Source organism: Rhinolophus ferrumequinum, chromosome 6 (assembly GCF_004115265.2).
Source record: "Rhinolophus ferrumequinum isolate MPI-CBG mRhiFer1 chromosome 6, mRhiFer1_v1.p, whole genome shotgun sequence".
Classification (NCBI taxonomy): Eukaryota; Metazoa; Chordata; class Mammalia; order Chiroptera; family Rhinolophidae; genus Rhinolophus; species Rhinolophus ferrumequinum.
In genome coordinates, this window is record NC_046289.1 from 80,159,528 (window position 1) to 80,180,392 (window position 20,865).

At 38.1% G+C, this 20,865-nt stretch overlaps 1 protein-coding gene across 4 annotated transcripts in view; it reads right to left on the reverse strand.

Moving 5' to 3' along the window:
- Positions 1 to 9,984: 9,984 nt before the first annotated feature.
- The window catches only part of HEATR5A (HEAT repeat containing 5A), an 89,233-nt gene continuing 78,352 nt past the window's right edge, over positions 9,985 to 20,865 (reverse strand). For 3 of the 4 annotated variants that reach the window (XM_033108338.1, XM_033108342.1, XM_033108339.1), the window contains 5 exons: positions 19,816 to 20,088; positions 17,988 to 18,212; positions 12,972 to 13,126; positions 11,765 to 11,978; positions 9,985 to 11,475 (listed from right to left, as the gene is read on the reverse strand). In XM_033108338.1, the coding sequence (XP_032964229.1) occupies positions 11,168 to 11,475; positions 11,765 to 11,978; positions 12,972 to 13,126; positions 17,988 to 18,212; positions 19,816 to 20,088 (1,175 nt within the window). In that variant the 3' untranslated portion in view covers positions 9,985 to 11,167. The remainder of the gene's footprint in view (positions 11,476 to 11,764; positions 11,979 to 12,971; positions 13,127 to 17,987; positions 18,213 to 19,815; positions 20,089 to 20,865) is intronic. The other variant, XM_033108341.1, reaches the window with a different exon arrangement.

Here is a 20,865-nt window from a genome sequence, read left to right on the forward strand (position 1 = left end):
TGTATTGATGCCCATCAATAGATGATTAGATAAAGAAATTGTGGTACATTTATACAATGGAGTATCACTGTGCCATAAAAAGAATGAAATCTTACCATTTGCAACAATATGGATGGACCTAGAGAATATTATGCTAAGTGAAATAAGTCACACAAGGTGATGTTTACGTTCTGGGTAGGAGAACTTAGTGGTCATGAATATAAGCCTTTTTTCCTCTTTACAGAATAGTGCTTAAGATTTGCATTGGATTTGGAGGAGAACAACATAGAGGGTGACTTTCATCCTTAACCTCAGGATGAATGACTTAAAGAAACAAAAACTCCTGCTTTTAGAGGACCAGGATGAGGTGGCAAACAGAACCCCTGACAACCTAGTTTCAGAGATCAGTATAATATACGAGGTCTGACAATTAAGTTTGCGAACTTGTTGCAAGGATGTAGGTAACCTTTTTTTGGTATCAGAGGGATTATTCATTATGAATTTGTACCAACTGGACAAACAGTTAACCAAGTTTGCTATATCGAAGTGCTGAAAAGGCTGCATGAAAAAGTTAGATGACCTGAACTTTTCGCCAACAACTCATGGCTCTTGCATCACAGTGCACCAGCTCACACGGCACTGTCTGTGAGGGAGTTTTTAGCCAGTAAACAAATAACTGTATTGGAACACCCTCCCTACTCACCTGATCTGGCCCCCAATGACTTCTTTCTTTACCCGAAGATAAAGGAAATATTGAAAGGAAGACATTTGGATGACATTCAGGACATCAAGGGTAATACGAAGACAGCTCTGAAGGCCATTCCAGAAAAAGAGTTCCAAAATTGCTTTGAAGGGTGGACTAGGTGCTGGCGACGGTGCATAGCTTCCCAAGGGAAGCTATGGTATGTACTTTGAAGGTGACTGTAGTGATATTCAGCAATGAGGTATTAGCACTTTTTCTAGGATGAGTTCACGAACTTAATTGTCCGACCTCGTACATAACTTTACTATTATAAACACAAGACAGTCCCTGACAAAAACAAGCCTTTTCTCACGAACTCACCACACATACAAACTCTCCATCTTATAGGAAAAAAAAAAAATGGAGAGGGGTCTGTGCACCTTCTCAGCTTGAATGTCCTCCGCACACAATAGGTGCCAGGGGATGTCTCTAGGGCAGGACAGCACTGACAGCTGGGTACAGCACCAAAAGCCTGACCATGAGTTTGATCCTTCTGATATTCAGGGCTAAATCAGGCTATGATTGGACTTATTTGGTCCAATCTGAGTTTTTGTCAGAAAATCCTTACCAGGTAGAATTTAAAGAAGTTAAAAGCTCTCTTCCACCCATCCCCCTGCTCCACAGATGAAGAGTTAAAGTCAAAAGCCAGGAGACAGGGCAGGTAGCTCAATCTTACCAAATAGAACTTCGGCCACCTGCCAGTGTACAAAGCAAACCAGTACACATCCTGTCATTTCTTCACAGTCCATTAGGTAACGTATAATATTCTTTGATGAAAGAGTTTAGTCACATTCCTAAGACCTTCTGCTTTAGCCCAGCTCTCCCACGTTGACCATGCATCACCAAAAATATCTTCTGTAGATATTCATGCTACTAGATCCCTTTACTACTATCTTGGTTATGTGTAAACAGGATTTGTCATTTGAGTCATGATCAGTCTCCAGATAATTAACTCATGAACTTGTGGCTAAAAGTTTCCTTTGTTAACATAGTCTTAGATGCTACTTGAGCTCACAGAAAGGGGAGAAGAGTACATTTGGTTGGGGAAATTACCATTTGGCACACACTTCTTAAACCAGTTTAACTTGATTTCACTACATTTTTGATTGGTTAAGTGTGAGTAGAGACGTTACATAACTGCTGTCTTCATTTGCTGAGTTAGAGGAATTCCTTCATTTGTTACTTAGTTCCTGAAATAGTTTGTGTTAATCTAGCTCTTTTTTCTCTGTGAACATTCATTCTATCACCACTCAATAATTATTTGGGGCTGTGTTTTGGATCCAGCTGTTTAAGAATGACCAAGAGGGAAAGCAATTGGGTAAAATTTATTCTACGAGGTGACATCAATATAGGAGTTGATTTTAAGCATAAAACCAAAATGAAATCAGGCACACAGATAATATACAATGTGATTATGAAGTTTACTTCTAAATTAAATATAACTCTGCGGCAAGCTGCATCTCTTTTCAAAGCCAGCTGGAAGCCTCTGTAGTCCCTTGCATTGTGCTAAATCCATTCAAGACCTTGAGTTCAGTTGTCTTCCCTCTTGAGTCAAGTCATCCAAGGATCCTTTTTCTGAAAATCATGAAACTACGACAACAGATTCAATTGTCAACACCAGCAGTGGCACTAACTATATATATATATATATATATATTTTTAATTTTTAAAGCCCTTATTAGAAAGTTGATTTCATATGATCTCATGCTGGGATAAGCCTATATCGGAGGATGCTAAAAGCCTTACTGCCAAGCCAGTTTTGAATACAGACTAAACTGGGAACGGAGGAGCCTTCATTATTGGGATGATGCCAAAAAGCTACGCAGTTGTAAAAGGAGCTTAAAAAGTCATTGGCTCACTTGCAAGAATGCAGGCAGCCTCAACATTTGCTACAAATTCTTATTAGTCAATTGTTTTTTCTTTCCCACTGGGAAACCCAAGAATGTCTCTTGCCTGAGTGTACCATTCTCAGCTGATCTCTCTTCCCCTGAGATGTCCGGAATGATGTCCAGCAGCATCCCCTGTGAGTCACAGGTCAGGAGGTACGAAGCCTTCCAAGTTCTTTGCATATTCAGCCACCACCCTGCCTCTCTGTGACTCAGTCCACACTCTCAAAAGGGCATAGACAACACGCTTTGAGAAGCACTTGAGGCTTAGACCCAGAAGTATCAGAACCAGAAAGGACCTCAGGTAACCTGTCCCAGAGAGGCAATAACCATCCTGGCTTATCTGGTACTAAGTACAGAACTTTCAGTGCTAAAACTGGGAATCCTAGGCAAAGTGGAATAATTGGTCACAGTATGCTCAACTGTTTTCAGAGAAGAAACTGAGGCTCAGGAGGTTGACTTGACCAAGCTAACAAAATGAGTCAGTGGCAGCTCCGGAATTAGAATCTGGATCCGTTGGTTCTAGAGTCCAGTGCTCTGTCTATGCTGGTACTTCCTTGTATTCCCAAAATGCACTGCATATAATAGGTTCTTAAGTTTCTATCATGGTTGTTTTTTGAGTTCAAGGCAAGTGCTTTTCACAGATAGGATCATTCCTAATTAGGAATGGCCGTAATCATGAATCAATGTGAAATCAGGTTGTGGGGACAGAGCCCCAGAGAGCAGTTTCCAGGCTCTCGGCCTCACATAGAAAGGTGCGGGCTCAGGTAGTAGATGGTCATCAGCTGTGACTAGTTGGCCATTGGCTGTTACGGGTTAGCCATTAGCCGCTGATAGAACTGCCGTGGCTAAGCTAGCAAGGTGTGGTGTGGCGTGTGGTGTAGTGGTGTGGTGTCCTGGCATGGCATGGCGTGGCAGAGTGTGGATTGCAGAGAGGTGGATTGCAGCTAGCAAGTGAGGTTGGTTGGCAGAGACAAGTGGACGGCAGGTTGCGGATCATGTGGCTCCTGCTTCCTGTGTCTCCAACCCAGCCAACAGCGAGACTATAGTGGTATGACTCCCCTATCTATGGCTCCATGGGTGTTTCCTTTTGGCCTCACCATATCCTGCATTCTTATGTGGGGAGCGGGACCGGAGACCCCGCATGACACCCAGCGTGACACAGTTCTACTTCCAGACTCAGAGTGAACGAAGTGGAGGGAAGCTTTGAGCAAAAATTGAAGTGGTTAAGAAAACAGAAAGATTGTACAAAGATGAGAGATCTGTGTGTACAGGTTGGCTGAGCAACACTGTAGCAGGGGACACATAGAAATACAATATGGTGTAAACACCGAAGACAAGGATGTATTATTTCCCTGTCCTCAGAGAAAGAGTATGGTAGAAACATACCATTATTTTTTCTACAAGGGAAGAAACGTAACCATAGAGACACACACACACACCCCCACAGTAATGACCATGTGATGAAAAATATCACTTGACATTCATGGTTATGTTTTCCAAGGACTTCAAACAAATCTAACACCCAGCAGTATTCTTTGTCTTTCTAGGTCTGAGATCTGCCCTGTTTTTCTTGCCAATATTCTCCCCTGGACACTGAGTTTTTTTCTAAACTTTTTATTTAAGTATTTTTTTTCCAGGACCCATCAGCTCCAAGTCAAGTACTTGTTTCAATCTAGTTGTGGAGGACGCAGCTCAGTGGCCCATGTGGGGATCGAACCAGCAATCTTGTTAAGAGCACCGCGCTCTAACCAACTGAGCTAACCAGCTACCCGATACTGAGTTTTTAATAAAATAGCATAAATTACTAGGGATCATTAGCCTGTTATACCTCGATCTCGGTGATGTTACCTAAACACTGCTGTATCCCACTCAATGCTAGTCTCACCTGCAAGCGGTGCTGGTGTTAACCATATGAGGGAACAGACAGCACTAGGAATGTGACTACCTGAGGATTAAGACTGGAGAAATGACTATGGAAACGAGTCCAGGAACAAAATTATTTATTGTGCCTTCTTCACCAACTTATTTGTGGGGTAGTGCTTGGCACTTAATTTCTTTGATCTGGAATGGAGCTCAAGGAAGTGGTACATGGAAAGGGAGCAGCATAAACAAAATGGAAGTGACTAAGGTGTTTTGATACTCATTAAGATGGGTGTTCCTCTCAAAATGGAAGCCAGGTACCTACTTTTCTATTCCACCACACCTTTTCCTGCTGGTGACCAGAGACAGAACTACTTGTTCTTCTGACTAATTCCCCAAAACGTAGGTGAACAGAGGCTGAGCTGACCTACTTTGTGAATACCTGTTACAGTGTTAATCAGCAAACTTACTGAATGCAGTGGTCATGTTTTCATAGTTGTTCTGCCGTAGGTCAAAGCCCAGACTGGGGGCTGACCTTAGGATAGTGCTTCTCAAAGAATGGACTGTGACCATCCTTCGGAAGTAAGGGTAGTTATCTTTCTCTGTCTGACTTATTTCACTTTGCATAATAGCCTCTAGGTCCATCCATGTTGCTTCAATTCTTGCCCATTTTAAAATTGAGTTGTCTTTTCATTGTTGAGTTGTAGGAATTCTTTATTATTCTGAATACTAGACTCTTATTAGATACATGATTTGCAAAATTTCCTCTTCCATTCTGTGGGTTGTCCTTCCATTCTTGATAATGTCCTTTGAAACACAAGGTTTTAATTATTTTGTTGTTCAATTATCTACTTTTTCTTTTGTCACTCATGTTTTAGGAGTCATATCTAAGAAACCACTGACAAATAGGCACTTTAATAGGCATAAAAAAATGATTATGAAACTCACATAATGAGATATGCTAGACAGGTTTTCATGGAAGAGTATGGAAACTCACAACCTTTTAAAACAGAATGAACGTTCTAAATGGTTTAGGCATATGTTTGTCCTGGGACAGGTTCTAGTTTGACCTCTGGAAGTTCCAGTATAATGTTAAGGATGTAACTCAAACAACTAAGAAAACATCGTCTTCAGATTACAGAAAACTCCACATTTTTATACAACACTGAGAATCAGAATGGTCACGTTAATAATGAAAAGAAAAAGCATCTGTAATGAAAAATGGAGCAAATGGCAGAGTAACACTACAGCTGACTGCAGAACAGGAAGTGGCCTGGCCTAACCACTTCTCATTTGATATTGACTCAGAATAGGTCTGTTGACTGCTGAAACAAAAGCATGTCTATAATTTAGTAAATCTATTTTTAGGAAGCTTTCGTGTTTAGAAATGGCCTAGACAATGGGTTTCTAGTACCTGACACTGCCAGGGAACAAACGGTACAGGAAGACTGGTCACACTGGCAATTCAGGTAGTGAGCACTCCTCCAGAATCTGATTATAAAATACAAGTTCCAAAGTTTTGTAAAGCAAGATCAGAAACAAGTAACCAACAGAGAGATGCTGGGTTTAAAGGCCTCATTGTTTAGCAGAGCCTCAGGCTTGGTTGCACTTGCATGGTTTTTTCTGAGACCACTTGCACTATCTCTGATAGCAGCACCAAAACTGCTCTTGCTGTGTCACTGGCATACTTTAAATTGCTTTTAAAAATGTCTCACTTGTTTTGTTCTTTCTTGGAATATTTTATTTTATAAAGTAGTTGACTACTTTTGATATATATGTAGGTGTATATATACGGGGGTGCCTAAAAAATGTATACAAGTGGACACTTGGTCAACGTTGCTCAAGCAGTAGTTCGCTGTAATCAGAAGTGTCTGGATGCTGATGGTAACCACTTTGAGCACCTCTTGTAATTGCAGAAGTCAAACGTGGCTTGTATTCATCTTTTGTTATCAGTATATATTATTACAATTTTAATAGTTTTTTCCTGTCTTAAAATGTGTATCCATTTTTTTTGGCACCCTCTGTATATGTACATATATGTTGCTTATAGTTTTATTTCTCTTGATATTTAAAACAAAAAAAAGATTAAAATGACTAAATTTTGATCCCATTAAACAAAACATTGTCAACATTTGTTTTTCATCAGCAGCAATGACCTCTTATTTTCTTTAAAACAAGTAGAACCCTTTTATAAAATAAGATTGTTGAAATACATTGTCTATTTAAAGGATGTTATGTGGACTTGGATTAAGAATGGCCTTCAAGTAAAGAGAATTTTTTCCAAGTAGCTTGTGGAATCATCATTTTAAAATGCCCCAAACAGAATAATGCAGGAATCCTAACCAAACCGAAATACAATGAAAAGGAAGCTAGCTCCTCTGAATTTATAGAACCTGGGATTGTATTTGTGGTCTGTACTGGATATATTCCAGCTCTATATCACAACAAAATTTCCCTTTTCCTCAAAGCTAAAAGCCCAGGCCTCAGTTTGTAGACTGGGAAACAGGTAAGTGAACTGGGCACAGAGTTCATAAACTGGCTGATTATTGTCTGTCGGTGGCAGTTGAATAACTATATTGCTAGCAAACATGAAAATAAATTTCTCCTAATAAATCGGACTTGCAAGAGTTAATAAGCAATTTGTAAAGAGGAAAGTGCATTCAACTGATAAAATGCAATATATGTTATTACCTTGACCCTACAGTTGTAAATATTATAAATATTAATGGACTCTGGAAAGATACACATAGACTGCTGAAGCTTTAGATCTGTTGCCTTATTGTAAGGATATATAGTCATTAAATCTCCAGAAGTGATTCAACATTTTATATTTTTTGAGTACAGAATTTTACATATTGTCAGTTCTGTATTAACATTATCATAGTTTATTAGCTTGAGGTTTGAATTTCTTCTCTTGTACTACAAATATAGTAAGACAAAGAGAATTCTTTAGGATATAGCATAAGGGGCATTCTTCTCAAAATTAATGTTACAAAAAACTCTTGGGTTATAACTTACTATGCATTTAGTTTATTAAGTACTATTCCCCAAGCCTGTATCACATATTCCTTCCATCAAGCCCATCTTGGAAGGCCCCATTTTCTTTTCTGGGCTCCCATAGCACTATGCTTATACCCCTTGATAGCACTTATTGGTATCTATTTAAGTGTTCCCTTTAAGTGGATGGTGAAGTTTTGAAGTTTTACACTTGTAGAAGTTAAAATTTGCTTCAATACTTTATGAATGGAATACTTTTATATCCAATGTTATTTTAAGTCTTTCCATAATAAGCTTTTAAACACTGGGTTAAATAGGATGAGACTGAACTAGTTGTTTTGCTCTATTTCTTTCCTTAGAAAAATATAAAGCTTAAGACAGATACTGTATTACCTTTGTTTCATCCGAATTACTAATCAACATATTAAATTTGTAAAGAGTTACCAAGCTAGTCAAAGTGCAACTGCTTTAACTGAAGACTCGTTAAAATCAAAGCGATGTAAAGAATTTTTGATGTGTTTTTCAGATGTAACTGTTCACCTTTAGACAAATCAGAACTATTGTTAATATCTAATCATACAATCTATTCCCATGTAGAAAAAAAAATTTTTCCTACTGTATCAGCCAGAAACCTTTTGGTGGCGATGCGAAATGTTAATTGGAAACATCTTCACCAAGTAGTGAGGAAGGCCCCTGAGGGAACCTGGAGCACCGAAAGAAGAGAAAAGCTATATACCTTTATGGAATCAGGGCTGCTGCAGCACTTTTTCTGTCTCCAGTATGGACTCTGGGATCTGAAAGATGGGTTCAACTATCAGCAGTCACACCTTAATTTCCTTATCAGTAAGGATATATTTACTAATTCAACGTTGTATTAAACAAGTTTTATTGATATATTTTTAAGAAGGCTACAGGATAGAGCCTAACTCAGTTCCTAATTCCATGACATTGGACACAGTATTTTTTCATAACTATTGACATTCATATAGCACCTTTAACCCAAACAATTCAGGACACCCTATCACTAAATGATGAGTAGAAATTTTAATGTTTAAAAACTGCTAATAAACAATTCAACTGAATATACTTTAAAGATCTTATTGGCTTTATTTAACGATTCATGAACCGGGCAGCATCCCATCTGGCAGACAGAAAGGAGGTTTCAGGACCTATACAAAATGAGAGACTTGTAAGTAGAAGGGAGTGGAGTTACTAGCAAAAAGCAGATTGGTTGTGGCAAAGTCACTTTCCTTTAGGGGACAGGAGTCTATTGGGCAGATTACCTCACTAGTGATGATAATTCCTGACTGACTGGTTTAAGATTCCATTTCTGGGAGAGACCACAAGTGTAATTAAATTTTTGTACGGTGACATGGAGTTTATAGCATAAGTGACTCCATTTTGGGCCTGTTGTCTTGTTTTTAATAGCACTGAAGGACACAATCAAAACATACAAAATGGGCTGGCCCGGTAGCTCAGGCGGTTGGAGCTCCGTACTCCTAACTCCGAAGACTGCTAGTTCGATTCCCACATGGGTCGGTGGTTCATTTTGAGTCCTGCATGGGTTGGTGGGCTCCGCCCCCTGCAACTAAAGATTGAACACGGCACCTTGAGCTGAGCTGCCACTGAGCTCCCGGATGGCTCAGTTGGTTGGAGCGTGTCCTTTCAACCACAAGGTTGCCGGGTCGACTCCCACAGGGGATGGTGGGCTGCGCCCCCTGCAACTAGAAAACGGCAACTGGACCTGGAGCTGAGCTGCGCCCTCCACAACTAAGACTGAAAGGACAACAACTTGACTTGGAAAAAAGTCCTGGAAGTACACACGGTTCCCCAATAGAGTCCTGTTCCCCTTCCCCAATAAAAAAATCTTTAAAAACAAAAAAACATACAAAAGAACCCAAAGATCAAATTAATAAATTATATCCGAAGAACAACCCATTCAAGCATCTGCTTTGGTGAAGGAGTAAATTTCTGAGCTCAAATCCATTCCAAATAAATTCAAGTTGCTAAGTGCCTAGTTGATGCTATAGAGGCAGTTATAGAAGACAAAGTTTTTCCCTTTGAGGAGGCACAATCTCAGGAGATAAGATAGTAAAATGCAACGTGATGTTCCATGCATAGAGGAATGTGTAACATACTACAGCAACACTGATGAGGAAGCAGTTCAATTTGCTTGGTGTAAGAAGAGGGAAAGAACTGTAAAGGAGAGTTACTATGGTAAGCCATGGTGACATTTAAACAAGGCGTAAAAGGAGTAGGAGTCTGCCAGGTAGAACAAAGGAAGGAAGGGCATTCAGCTGAAGGAAACAATAAGTATAACACTCAAATTCCTAGAGACAATTAGGAAGACAGAGAATCCAAACTATTGCAAAGAATGCTCCACAGAAAGGGATTCTCTGAGATAAAAGGCCAAGTTACAGAGAAGGGCTATTATTTGCTGCATAGAACTGATTTTCTGGAATCTGTGAGATTAACCAGCCGTCTTTTGTGGTTAAATAATTTCAAATACAAGAACAATAAAGAAAATTAGCTTTATTTATGTAAATTATAAAAATTGATTGTAGTACTTGTCAAATGTTTTCATTCTGAACAATTTACAAGAGTATTTATATACAAACGTAATAAAATAGAGTACATCACATTGCTCTTGCTTGACTCAAAAGTGTTTTCTCGATTCTGAACATGCCCCTATCACTTCGATTTTTAATGTTTAACAGGGAAATGCTTTGTTTTGACATAGTGCTTGATTCAGAGTATACCAATTAAGTGGAAGGAGAGTCAGTGATCACCAAAAGTTAAAAAATGTTTTATAACTAATATGACTATATTAGATTTTTTTCTTTATCAAAATGTTTCATGTTAAAAAAACATACTTGTCTTTGTTGATGATCTAAATTTGACATTTATATAAACCCACAACTGATCTAAATATAGATACGAATCTATATTAAACTCATCGGTATGAATGTTTGCCACAAATGAAAATGAACAAAATTGTTCGGAATCGAGGTAACAGAAAATCCATTTGAGAAATTGTAGATGCCCTATTCTATTTAAAATAAGTGAAAATTTCCATTTTCTGAACCCAATGCAAACAAAACCAAAACATGGTGAAAATCCATGATATTTATAGACACCCAATCTTAAGTCATACTGTAGGGCTGTCATTATAACAATGTGTACTATTATAGTGAAGAATTCTAAACTAAATGTCCTAAATAGCGTTCCAATCATTTATGTTGTTTGAGAAATCCAAGAAAGTTTAGTACAATTACTGAATAAGGCAGAATTTTAAATTAGCAGTGGGATATAAGATAAATGTAGATAGTTTATAATAGGGTCAAAGTTATCTGTCATAGTATTAAGTATACCATGTGTGTATGGGCTGTCAAAGAAATTCATTTCATTTTTAAAGCAGCAGATTGTTTAGTTCAGTTCTTTTAGCACTTTCTTGAAATTCCTGGCAAGAATTTTGACAGAGTTCTGTGGTTTTATTAAATGGAAAAAAACCCCACAAAGATGTTAAGTTTGCTATTATTTTGAAAAGTCACAGCTATTTAAATGAAAACCATCAACCAGACCTCCAAGTGCACTTGTATCTAAAATGTCACTTTTGTCCCCAAACTGTATTAAGGTGCTGACTAGCCAAAAAAAAACACAAAAAACAAACAAACAAACAAAAACCAAAAAAAAAAACCCATCAGAGGAAATTAGTCTTTAATTGGATGCTTGAATTCTTTCCAGGGTGCTTAGTGTGTTTAGATGTTGGTATCCTGACTTTGACACTTTCTTGATTGCCCTTTATAGCAGCCTCAAGGCGGGTTTTCAGGGCTGGAGAGGAAGCCATTACACTTTTAAACACTGATGAATACTGAGGCCCAATGTGCATGAGATTTTGTAAAGCAAAGTCATGTAAATTTCTCATTATGGAAGTTGCTGATCCCAGAGCATTCTCATCCAAAAGGAAGGAAATGAGGATGGGCAGGAGACAGGCCACCAGCTGAGCGCCTGCAAGGGAAACAAATGATGTAAGCCCTAGGTTCAGGGATGAAAATGTTTATTATACAAAGTTGTAAACACACTTGATCTGCACACATTTTTCCCCACTTAAGGGGGAAGCGATTCTTCCCATCGTTTCTTCCAACTAATACTACTCGGGACTAATATAATACTCCCTTTCAATGAAAATGAAAATATAATGTTAAGTGATTAATTGAATGTTTTACATTTTCAATAACACTAAATGTCTGATTTGGGACAGATTATGATACAGTAGGAATTTAGGGCTGACACTTACGATGCTGCTCTTCAGCAACGGTGACCAGCGCTTCCAAGACCTTTATGCCTTCTTGAAAGACCTGAAACTCAGTAGTGTCTTCAGGTTTTCTCTTGTCTATTTCCTGGAGTTTTTCCACGATAGAGGATACTAAAGAGTAAATGTAAGGGTAGGAAACAGCTGGATTCGGATACTGAAAAATGGAAAGTAGGAGCTGATAGGTCTTGATTTGTACCTAATCAGGTAAGAGACAAAAATAGTATAAACTGTAAATATATATTTAGATTTACATTAAATGTAGATTTTAATGTAAATTAAAAAAATAAATGTAAAACGCCCCTAAAGAAGATGTTTAAATTTATTTCTAATTTATCTTTAATTTTGGAAGTCCAGTGCTAATAGGTATTCAAACTTGCATGCTAACAACAGTGGTTGTGACAGTTTAGATTGGGAATGGAGGTATGTGGGTGAGATCTCACTTGCCTTCTCTATTGTACAGTTAATTTTTCTATTCTCTAGTTTCCATTTCCCCCCCATGTGCCCCTCTATAATCTATAAAACCAAAATTAAACCAAAATATACACACAAACTTGAAAAATATTTTGGAGATTTCAGAAAATGTTTTAGACAAAAATTACATATACAGTGGTACCTTGGTTTTCGAACATCTCCATTGAGGAACATTTCGGTTTACGAACGCTGTAAATTTTATGGATCTATGGTATCATTAGATAGTAAAATTCATGCTAAATTTGCAGTTCTAGGGGTAGATTTTAAAGATCTGGAACGGATTAATCCATTTTGCATTACTTTCTGTGGGGAAACTATTTGTGATGCTATTTGGATGATGATATTTTTCTGAGACAAAATCGGGTGCCTGTATTTTAGGAGTCATATATGTATTTGTGATCGTGTAGTACAAACTCATTTTGTAGCACATAAAGGAACAGGAAATCAATCCCGCAAATGAAGGGACCATAAAGCAATGGGATCAACTTGCGTGTACTGTTTTTAGAATGGGTCCCATTATTTCACAATCATATACTGAAGGCATGTGCTGGAGTCTTCCTTCTTTTTATTTATTTTTAGAAAAAATCCACTATATTAAGCTACAATGTATCTTACTAAATATCCCTTGTAAAGTTCTAGAGACATACAAATTTTAAGATGTCCCTATTTCAAATATAGTTTCGTTTTTTTTAAACATCTCTCTGCTAAAGACACTTACCATAGGATCTTTTGTCTCAAGAGTAACTTTAAATTTCTCAATACAGCGCTTCTGAAGGCATGGGATGGTAGTTACTTCTGGACTGCTAGACAAAATAAATACTGTGATAGCAGTAAGCAGACTGACTTCATCAAGTTCTTGATGTGTTCCATCTACTAAAGAGAAAAATGACCTATGAAAAACAGGTCCTCACACTGCCATATTTAGATTTATGTATCTCTGTGAAGCTGTCTCTAGTTTGGTAGAAACCATATCTTTTGTGTACACAACAATTACAGACAGTAAACACTGAGTGACTTTCAGAATCATGGCAAATGCTGTAGGTTTAAAAATGTGCATTGTAAGTAACTCTAGAGCCAAGAATTACCAAAAAAAATCATAATCTTCAGTAAATACACATACACATTTACTAGTACATATATATATACAGTACTTAACACTTATAAGGTTATGAGGATTAAATGAGATAATCCATTAGAATAGCATGCTGTACGTACTATTCAATGTGTGTTGGCCAGTATATTACTATTTTTATTGTGGAGCAATACAGAAATGCTTGGACGACTGCTCTTTTTCGTTAAGTTTAAAGTATTCATATTTTGATAATACATGTGTCAAGTAAAAATACCTTAGCACTTTGCTACATATACCATTTCTTAACAGTACAGAAAAATCAGAAAATAGCTGCATAGGCCACTGTGGGGGAGGGGGATAAATAAAAACCAAATAAACTTTTCCTCCCAGCTTCTAAATTATTATAGCTGGGTTAATAATCAAATTAACGAGACAGATTAATAGGAGAAAATCAAACTGAATACATGCACATGGAGAATTCACATTAAGCATCAAAATTCCAAAGACAGCAAGACAACATTGGGTGTGTATGTCATTTTGGACAAAAGAGAAAGGGGGCAATGGGATCTGAGATTTCAAAAGTGAGAATGGGCCATTTACAGGTAATTGAGGAAGAGGGAACATACAAGGCAGGTACATTTTTGCTAGGCAAACCAAAAACAATGATATGGGGTGGAGGGTGGTTTAGTACACAGACCCCTGCATGACGCCCGCATCTACCACACTCAATTCAGATTAGGCTGAGGTGAATATGGAATGATTTCTTTCCCGGAGTAGGTTTTTCCATTTGAATCTCTTTGGGGGAGCAGGGAGGGGAGCAGGTCAAAAGTTCTTTCTGAGTCTTAATAACCAAAAAATCAATATCTCAAAAGGCAAAACTCTGGGTCCCTTTCACCACCAATCATTTGAAGGAATTTTCTATTAGATGTAATTCATTTTCCAAAGTCATGTTCTCATTAAATAATATTAATGAATCTGCTGTGAAAGATCAACATTATTTGAAAATGAATGGCAAATTCAACTTATTAAATTGTGTAATAAATAGCTGCTTATGAGAAAATGACATATATTGTTTATATAAAATATGTTATATATGTGGGTGGGAGGGAGGAGAAGCTTTGGTTACATTCACTTAACAAATATTTAAGAAACATTTACACTCACTTTTCAAACTTCGTATTACCTTAACAAAGGCTTTAATACTAGTTATTTTTTCTAAATTACACTAAAATTAAAGAAGTATTGAACGGAAAAAAAAAAAAAAAAGAAACATTTACTATGTACCGGAACTCTTTTTGGCACTGATATATAAGTTAAAGAGAAAATGTACTACATACTAGGAAGTAAACAAAGAATTTAATTTCAGCTAATCACAATGTCTACGAATATAAAAAATATATTAAAATAACAGAAAGCGGGGCCGGCCCGGTGGCTCAGGCGGTTAGAGCTCCATGCTCCTAACTCCGAAGGCTGCCGGTTCGATTCCCACATGGGCCAGTAGGCTCTCAACCACAAGGTTGCTAGTTCAATTCCTCGAGTCCCGCAAGGGATGGTGGGCTCTGCCTCCTGCAGCTAAGATTGAACACGGCACCTTGAGCTGAGCTGCCTCCCGGATGGCTCAGTTGGTTGGAGCGCATCCTCTCAACCACAAGGTTGCCGGTTCAACTCCCGGAAGGGATGGTGGGCTGCGCCCCCTGCAGCTGGCGACGGCAACTGGACCTGGAGCTGAGCTGCGCCCGACACAACTAGGACTGAAAGGACAACAACCTGAAGCTGAACGGCGCCCTCCACAACTAAGATTGAAAGGACAACAACTTGACTTGGAAAACAGGCCTGGAAGTACAAACACACTGTTCCCCAATAAAGTCCTGTTAAAAAAAAAATAAAAAAAAAATACAATAACAGAAAGCAATCCAGGAGTTGCTATACTAGGTGGTCAGAGAAAGCTTTGAAAAGATTAGTATCTGAGCTGACACTTGAGAGGCAATAGCAATGAAATAAAAATATTATGGATGAGTGATATTTATTTTATAAAAATAATTTGAATAATCTTATGGCAAAATAGGTACATGGTCAACATGTAAAATTATGACAGAACTATTATAAGCCCTTCATATACATTCAGTATTTAATCCTCACAACAGCGCCATGGGGGATGTACTCTTATTTCCCCCATTTTACCAATGAGACTGAAGAACAGAAATTCAGTCATTTGCCCAAGTCACACAATCGTATGGCACACAGTTTTGATTCCAGAGAGCAAACTGTTAACCATGATGGCAGAGGCAAGCTCATAATCACTCACAACACAAAATTATACCAACTACTTTCTCTCCTTAATCTTCTTTTCTTCGCTCTCATTGGCAGAGATGAACTGTTCTAATATTCACTGTGAATGTTATTTCTTCCTGCCTAGAAAGGGATGTTGCTTCCCTTCCTAGTACTTCCAACTCCACCCCCATCTCTACCTTCTTTTTCCCCATAAGCACGAACTCACACTAGTCTCATCTTGGAGCCTATATGTCATCTTTCCCTTTCCTTAGCTCTTATTTGTACCTCAACACTGTTTTACACTGCTGACCACTCTCTCACCATTAAAACTCTTTCCTTTGGCTTCTGTGACAGCTTTCTTCTGAATCTCCTCCCATCTTGCTTCACAAACTCAAGTTGGGTGATCTGAACCATCCTATAGCTTGCACCAACATCTCTCAAATACACGTAATCTAAAATCAACTCCAGTCCAGACTGCTTTCTTGAACTCCAAACCTTTATTGTGTTCCACTTGATTATCCTATAGGAATTGAAGATTCAACTTCACTATATTCCCCTGAAAACGCTCACTTTAGTATTTCTGTAAATGGCACTATGAGTGCTCAGGTCAGCCTACCCTTTCAACTCCTAGACCAAATTATCAGTCAATTCTGTGAGTACATGTGTAACATTTTAATTTTCACTATTCTACTCTTCTTTATCCTTACTGCTACTATCTTATCTCCAAGAATCTTGCTTTCTTTTTTATACTGGAGTGATTCTTTAGAAAGGCAAATCCCAAAACTTAAGATCCTGAAAACTCTTTAGTGATTCCACATGCATATTAAAAGCAGTTCAGATCACAGATCATGCCAAACCCTCCATAATCTGGCCCTGTGTACCATTCAACCTCATCTCTTTCTCTACTAATCATCATTCACCACCCTCCTCTTTCCCTTCAAACTCCCATTCTCTCATTTCCCTATTGGCTGTCCCCAAATGTACCATGCTAATTAGGTCTCCAGGTACTTGATCCAAATTTTGTGCCTGGAATCCCTATGTATGATGTTCGTGTGGAGAATGCTCTCTAATCTTTGAAGAAATTAACTCTTCGGGGAAGCCTCTTAGGGCAGATATAGAGATGTATCCCTGAGATCCCCTCGGTGGGGGAAGGTGCTGCCCAGCTGTGGGAGTGCGATCAGCTGTCACCTCCTTCAGGGCTGGTCTTAGTTACAGAGTTGCCTTGACTGAGATCACATCCTCCCTGGGCAGCCCACATCTACAGATAAAGGGCAGGCCATTTCTGTCCCTGGTGAGACATTCTGATGAGCAATCTTCAGCACTCTCAGGTTCACTGAGCTCTACTGGGGCCCACACTGCAGTCTGATTACTTTTGCCCAATACTGCTTTCTGCTATTCCCTTCACAGATCTGGATCCTTAATATAATAAATCTCTTTTCCCCCAGACTCCAGAGAACCTACTTGTGACACTGCCTGATTCACTCAAACAAAGCTGATTACGCTCATTTTCTGGTAGTCTCTTTTTTATTGTACTAAAGACAAAGTGATAATTAAGATATTACTTCTGCCTTCAAGGAGTACCTTACATTATTAATCATATCCTACAGAAATTTATAGGTACTAGATTCCAAACTTTGGGTACAAAGGAGGTGGTCAATAAATGTTGAATTCAGTTGAAACCTTTTTACCATGCGAAATCAAGTATGGTGAACTGTGACATTTATAAACAGAACAAGAAAGTGGGGATAATTTGTAATTTTGTCTAAAGACTTTTTACAATCACTATTAACATGTTGAAAATGAAAAGTATGTAACAAGAGTAAACAAATTTTGATGGACACTGAACATAATACTAGTTATCATTTATTGATATATGCCAGGTAATAAGCGAGATGCTTTTCATGTATTATGTTACTGCTCTAACAATTTCCTGCAATGTAATATCCTTATTTTGTTCATGAGAAAACTAAAGCTCAGAGAAGTTGTGTAACTTGGTTAGTAAGTTAGTTAGTGAACTCTGGAGTGAGGATATGAACCAGATCGATCTTATTTTATATTTATAATGCACAGTTTATGCACTTTGCAATATACTGTGCACATTAAAAAGTTCTCAGTCATGTATCATATTATATTTTTAAATTAACAAAATATTACATTTGAAGGTGTCTCACTGTCAACATACAGGCTGCTGATCATTTATTTGTATTAAAAATACTAAATGAGAACACAGATGTTTTTATCTACTTATATATATTCTCTAAAAACACATGCAGCAAACATGGTCCTTTCTAGGTGAGACTGCCAACCATGAAAATCATTCTCAAAAACACTGTCTGTCCCTCTTGCTTTTTAAAACAAACTGCACAACTGCTTCCAAAGAGCTTTAATTACCTGGATCCCAACAGTCAAGAATTGTTGTTAAAGCACTACGGAGAAGGTCAGTCCACGCAGCATGGCTCTTTTCTGCTCTGGCCATGGGAGAAGACAAGATTCCTTTCAGAGCCTGCAGGGAAGCTGCGACTGGGGAAGATAACTGGCAGCCAGGTAACCTCACAGCAGTTTCTCTGAGGACCCCAGTGGTGAGGTACAAAATAGTAGGGAGAATGGAGATGCTTCCTGTAAGACAGTTTTGAAAACACTCTGTATTTCAGTTTATGTATACAGTTCCTAAAAAGAAATCATCAATGAGTAAGACAATGTCAAAGATTTCTAGTTTTTTAGATAATTTTTCATAAAAAAAATTGTAACTGTTAAGATAATTTGAATGACTGTTAGATTTTAAAGACTGGATTATACTTTGGTATAACTGAGTATGTTAATTTACCGCTTTAACCATTTCAAAGTATACAGTTCCGTGGCATAAGCATTCACGATAATGTACAACTACCACCACTGTCCATTTGAATTTATTTTATATCAAACTCTTTTTTTAAGGAACTCTATTTCAAGGAGTCCACTCAGTACAAAATATTAATTTTTATGGCCACTAAGGAGTTGAAAAGTCAGTTATTTATTTATTTTTTTTGAGGAGGGCACAGATCAGTGGCCCATGTGGGGATCAAAGAGGCAACCTTGGTGTTGTTAGCACCACGCTCTAACCAACTGAGCTAATCAGCCACCCCCAAAAAGTCAGTTATGTTTAAAATGAAAGGAACTCAAGCTAAAATGGTGAATTTCATTTTCCCAAATGCTACTCAACAAGACTTGTGCAGTATATTTTCACTCTAATCCTCTGCTAGTCATTCTTCCTGCCACTCTTGGTTTAAGGCAGTGCGAGAACAAGGAATACAGGTTTTAATTCAAACTGAAGTTTAAAATCATGTTAAAAATAAGATAGCGCATAAATTGGTCAAGATACATTTAAGCGGAACCATGCTTATCACCTAAATAGTATTAAGTACTGAGTACCTATCATGTGCTCGATTTCCTAGGGGATAAAAAATTTCATTGGAAATAAGACATATGTCTGTGCGTGCATGCGCACGTTTATGTTCTTCATATATGATAATCAATTACATATAATGCCTCTATATGACATATAAAAAAACTATGTCTCTACATACAGAAGCAACACACACACACACACACACACGTGTGTGTGTGTGTATGTGTATGGAAGCCTCAAAGATGAGGCAGTCCTGGAATTGAACTTCAAAGGAAGGCAAAATTTTAAATGGGAGAGAAGGCATGGGGTCACTGCAGATCACACAGCACCACGGCCAACAGCACAGAGCAGGGATGAGCACGAAGCCTCCTGGATGTAAGATTCACACAGCAGGAATGAGGAGGCAGTGCCTCAGCAGAGCCTTAAAATGCTATGGTGAAATGCTGTGAACTCCAGTCCAAACAGAACTGGATACGATGACAAACTTCTGTCATCACCGAGGCAGGGATAGTCCATTAGATACTGAATACCAAAAAATGCTCAAGAATGAATAAATACCATTGACCTGTTTAAAATACTGTCAACCATAAAAGAGTTTATCTATAGTACATGCTGTCTCTATATTTACTGTCACCCTTTTAGTAAAACACATTACTAGAATGTTATTCTACACATTACTGTAATGTTAATCTCTGAGGACTAATAAACGTTACCCAAACCTTGGGATGAGATTTGGTTTAATGAAAGAAAGATTAGCAACCATTGTCTCCTTTATCTAATAAAACCATTTCTCTCTTTCCAGGTCAATTAAAACAACCACATACCACAGCATACCTTCAGGAGAGCATACTGCAGGAAGTTCAGAGAGGATAACTAATGCAGCCGAAACCAATTTACTTCCATCTTCTGACAGCATCTGTGGCTTTGTAGCTTTTACTCCCGGGCTACCTGTCAATTTAGGATTTAGTTCTGGAAGCTGTCTAACTAGAATGCAGACACACAATTCCAATGTTGCAAAAACCAAAGATTTCCCAGGCACAAGTCCTCCTGTGTCCTTTCCCTCTCCGAACTCTGGCAGGGTTTCCTTTTCAGCAGCCCCATCATCAACTAAAAGACAGAAAGAATAGTGTTGAATAAATGCTTCATGTTTACTTTACTTCTGGTAGGTGGCAATTTAGTTCGTTTCTGTTGTAGGCAACACATTTAAATGACTAAAGACTTCGGTGTTAAAGGCTGAAAGAGAAAGCACTTTATGAAGGCAAAAGTAGTTGTCATTATCATGACTTCTTATTGTGATTAATCAAAAGAAATCCTTAGTAACCCTCTTGGCCTTAAAAGTATTATCTGGTTAATTCCTTGCTGTTAAAAATGTGAACCTGATAGCTAGAGCTCCAGCACTGACTTTGTGACCGTAAGACAGAAAGATAGGAACCGAGGTCCCTGATGGCTTCTTAAAGAAGCTGCCACACCAGCCAGGACTGCCTACCCCTGGACTTCTTTTAGATGAGAGAATAAGTCCTTTTGTCTTATTTATTTATTTATTTATTTAAGGAGGGTGCAGCTCACAGTGGCCCATGTGGGGATCAAACCGGCAACCTTGGTGTGATTAGCACCAGGCTCTAACCAACTGAGCTGACCGGCCACCCCTAAGTCCTTTTGTTTTAAATCACTGTTCTATGTAGTCAAATGCAATCTTAAATGATAAACTCACCAATACCAAATCAGACTTGTAAACAAGCAATTTAATCTCTCTACAAAACATAAGTCATTAAAAAATTGTTAGTTCTTTCCATGTACATTGGTAAACACAGCTAGTATAAGTAACAACCCAACTAGTATGAGGGATGTTCCCCCCACTTGCAGGGTTTGAAAATTCTTTTCTCA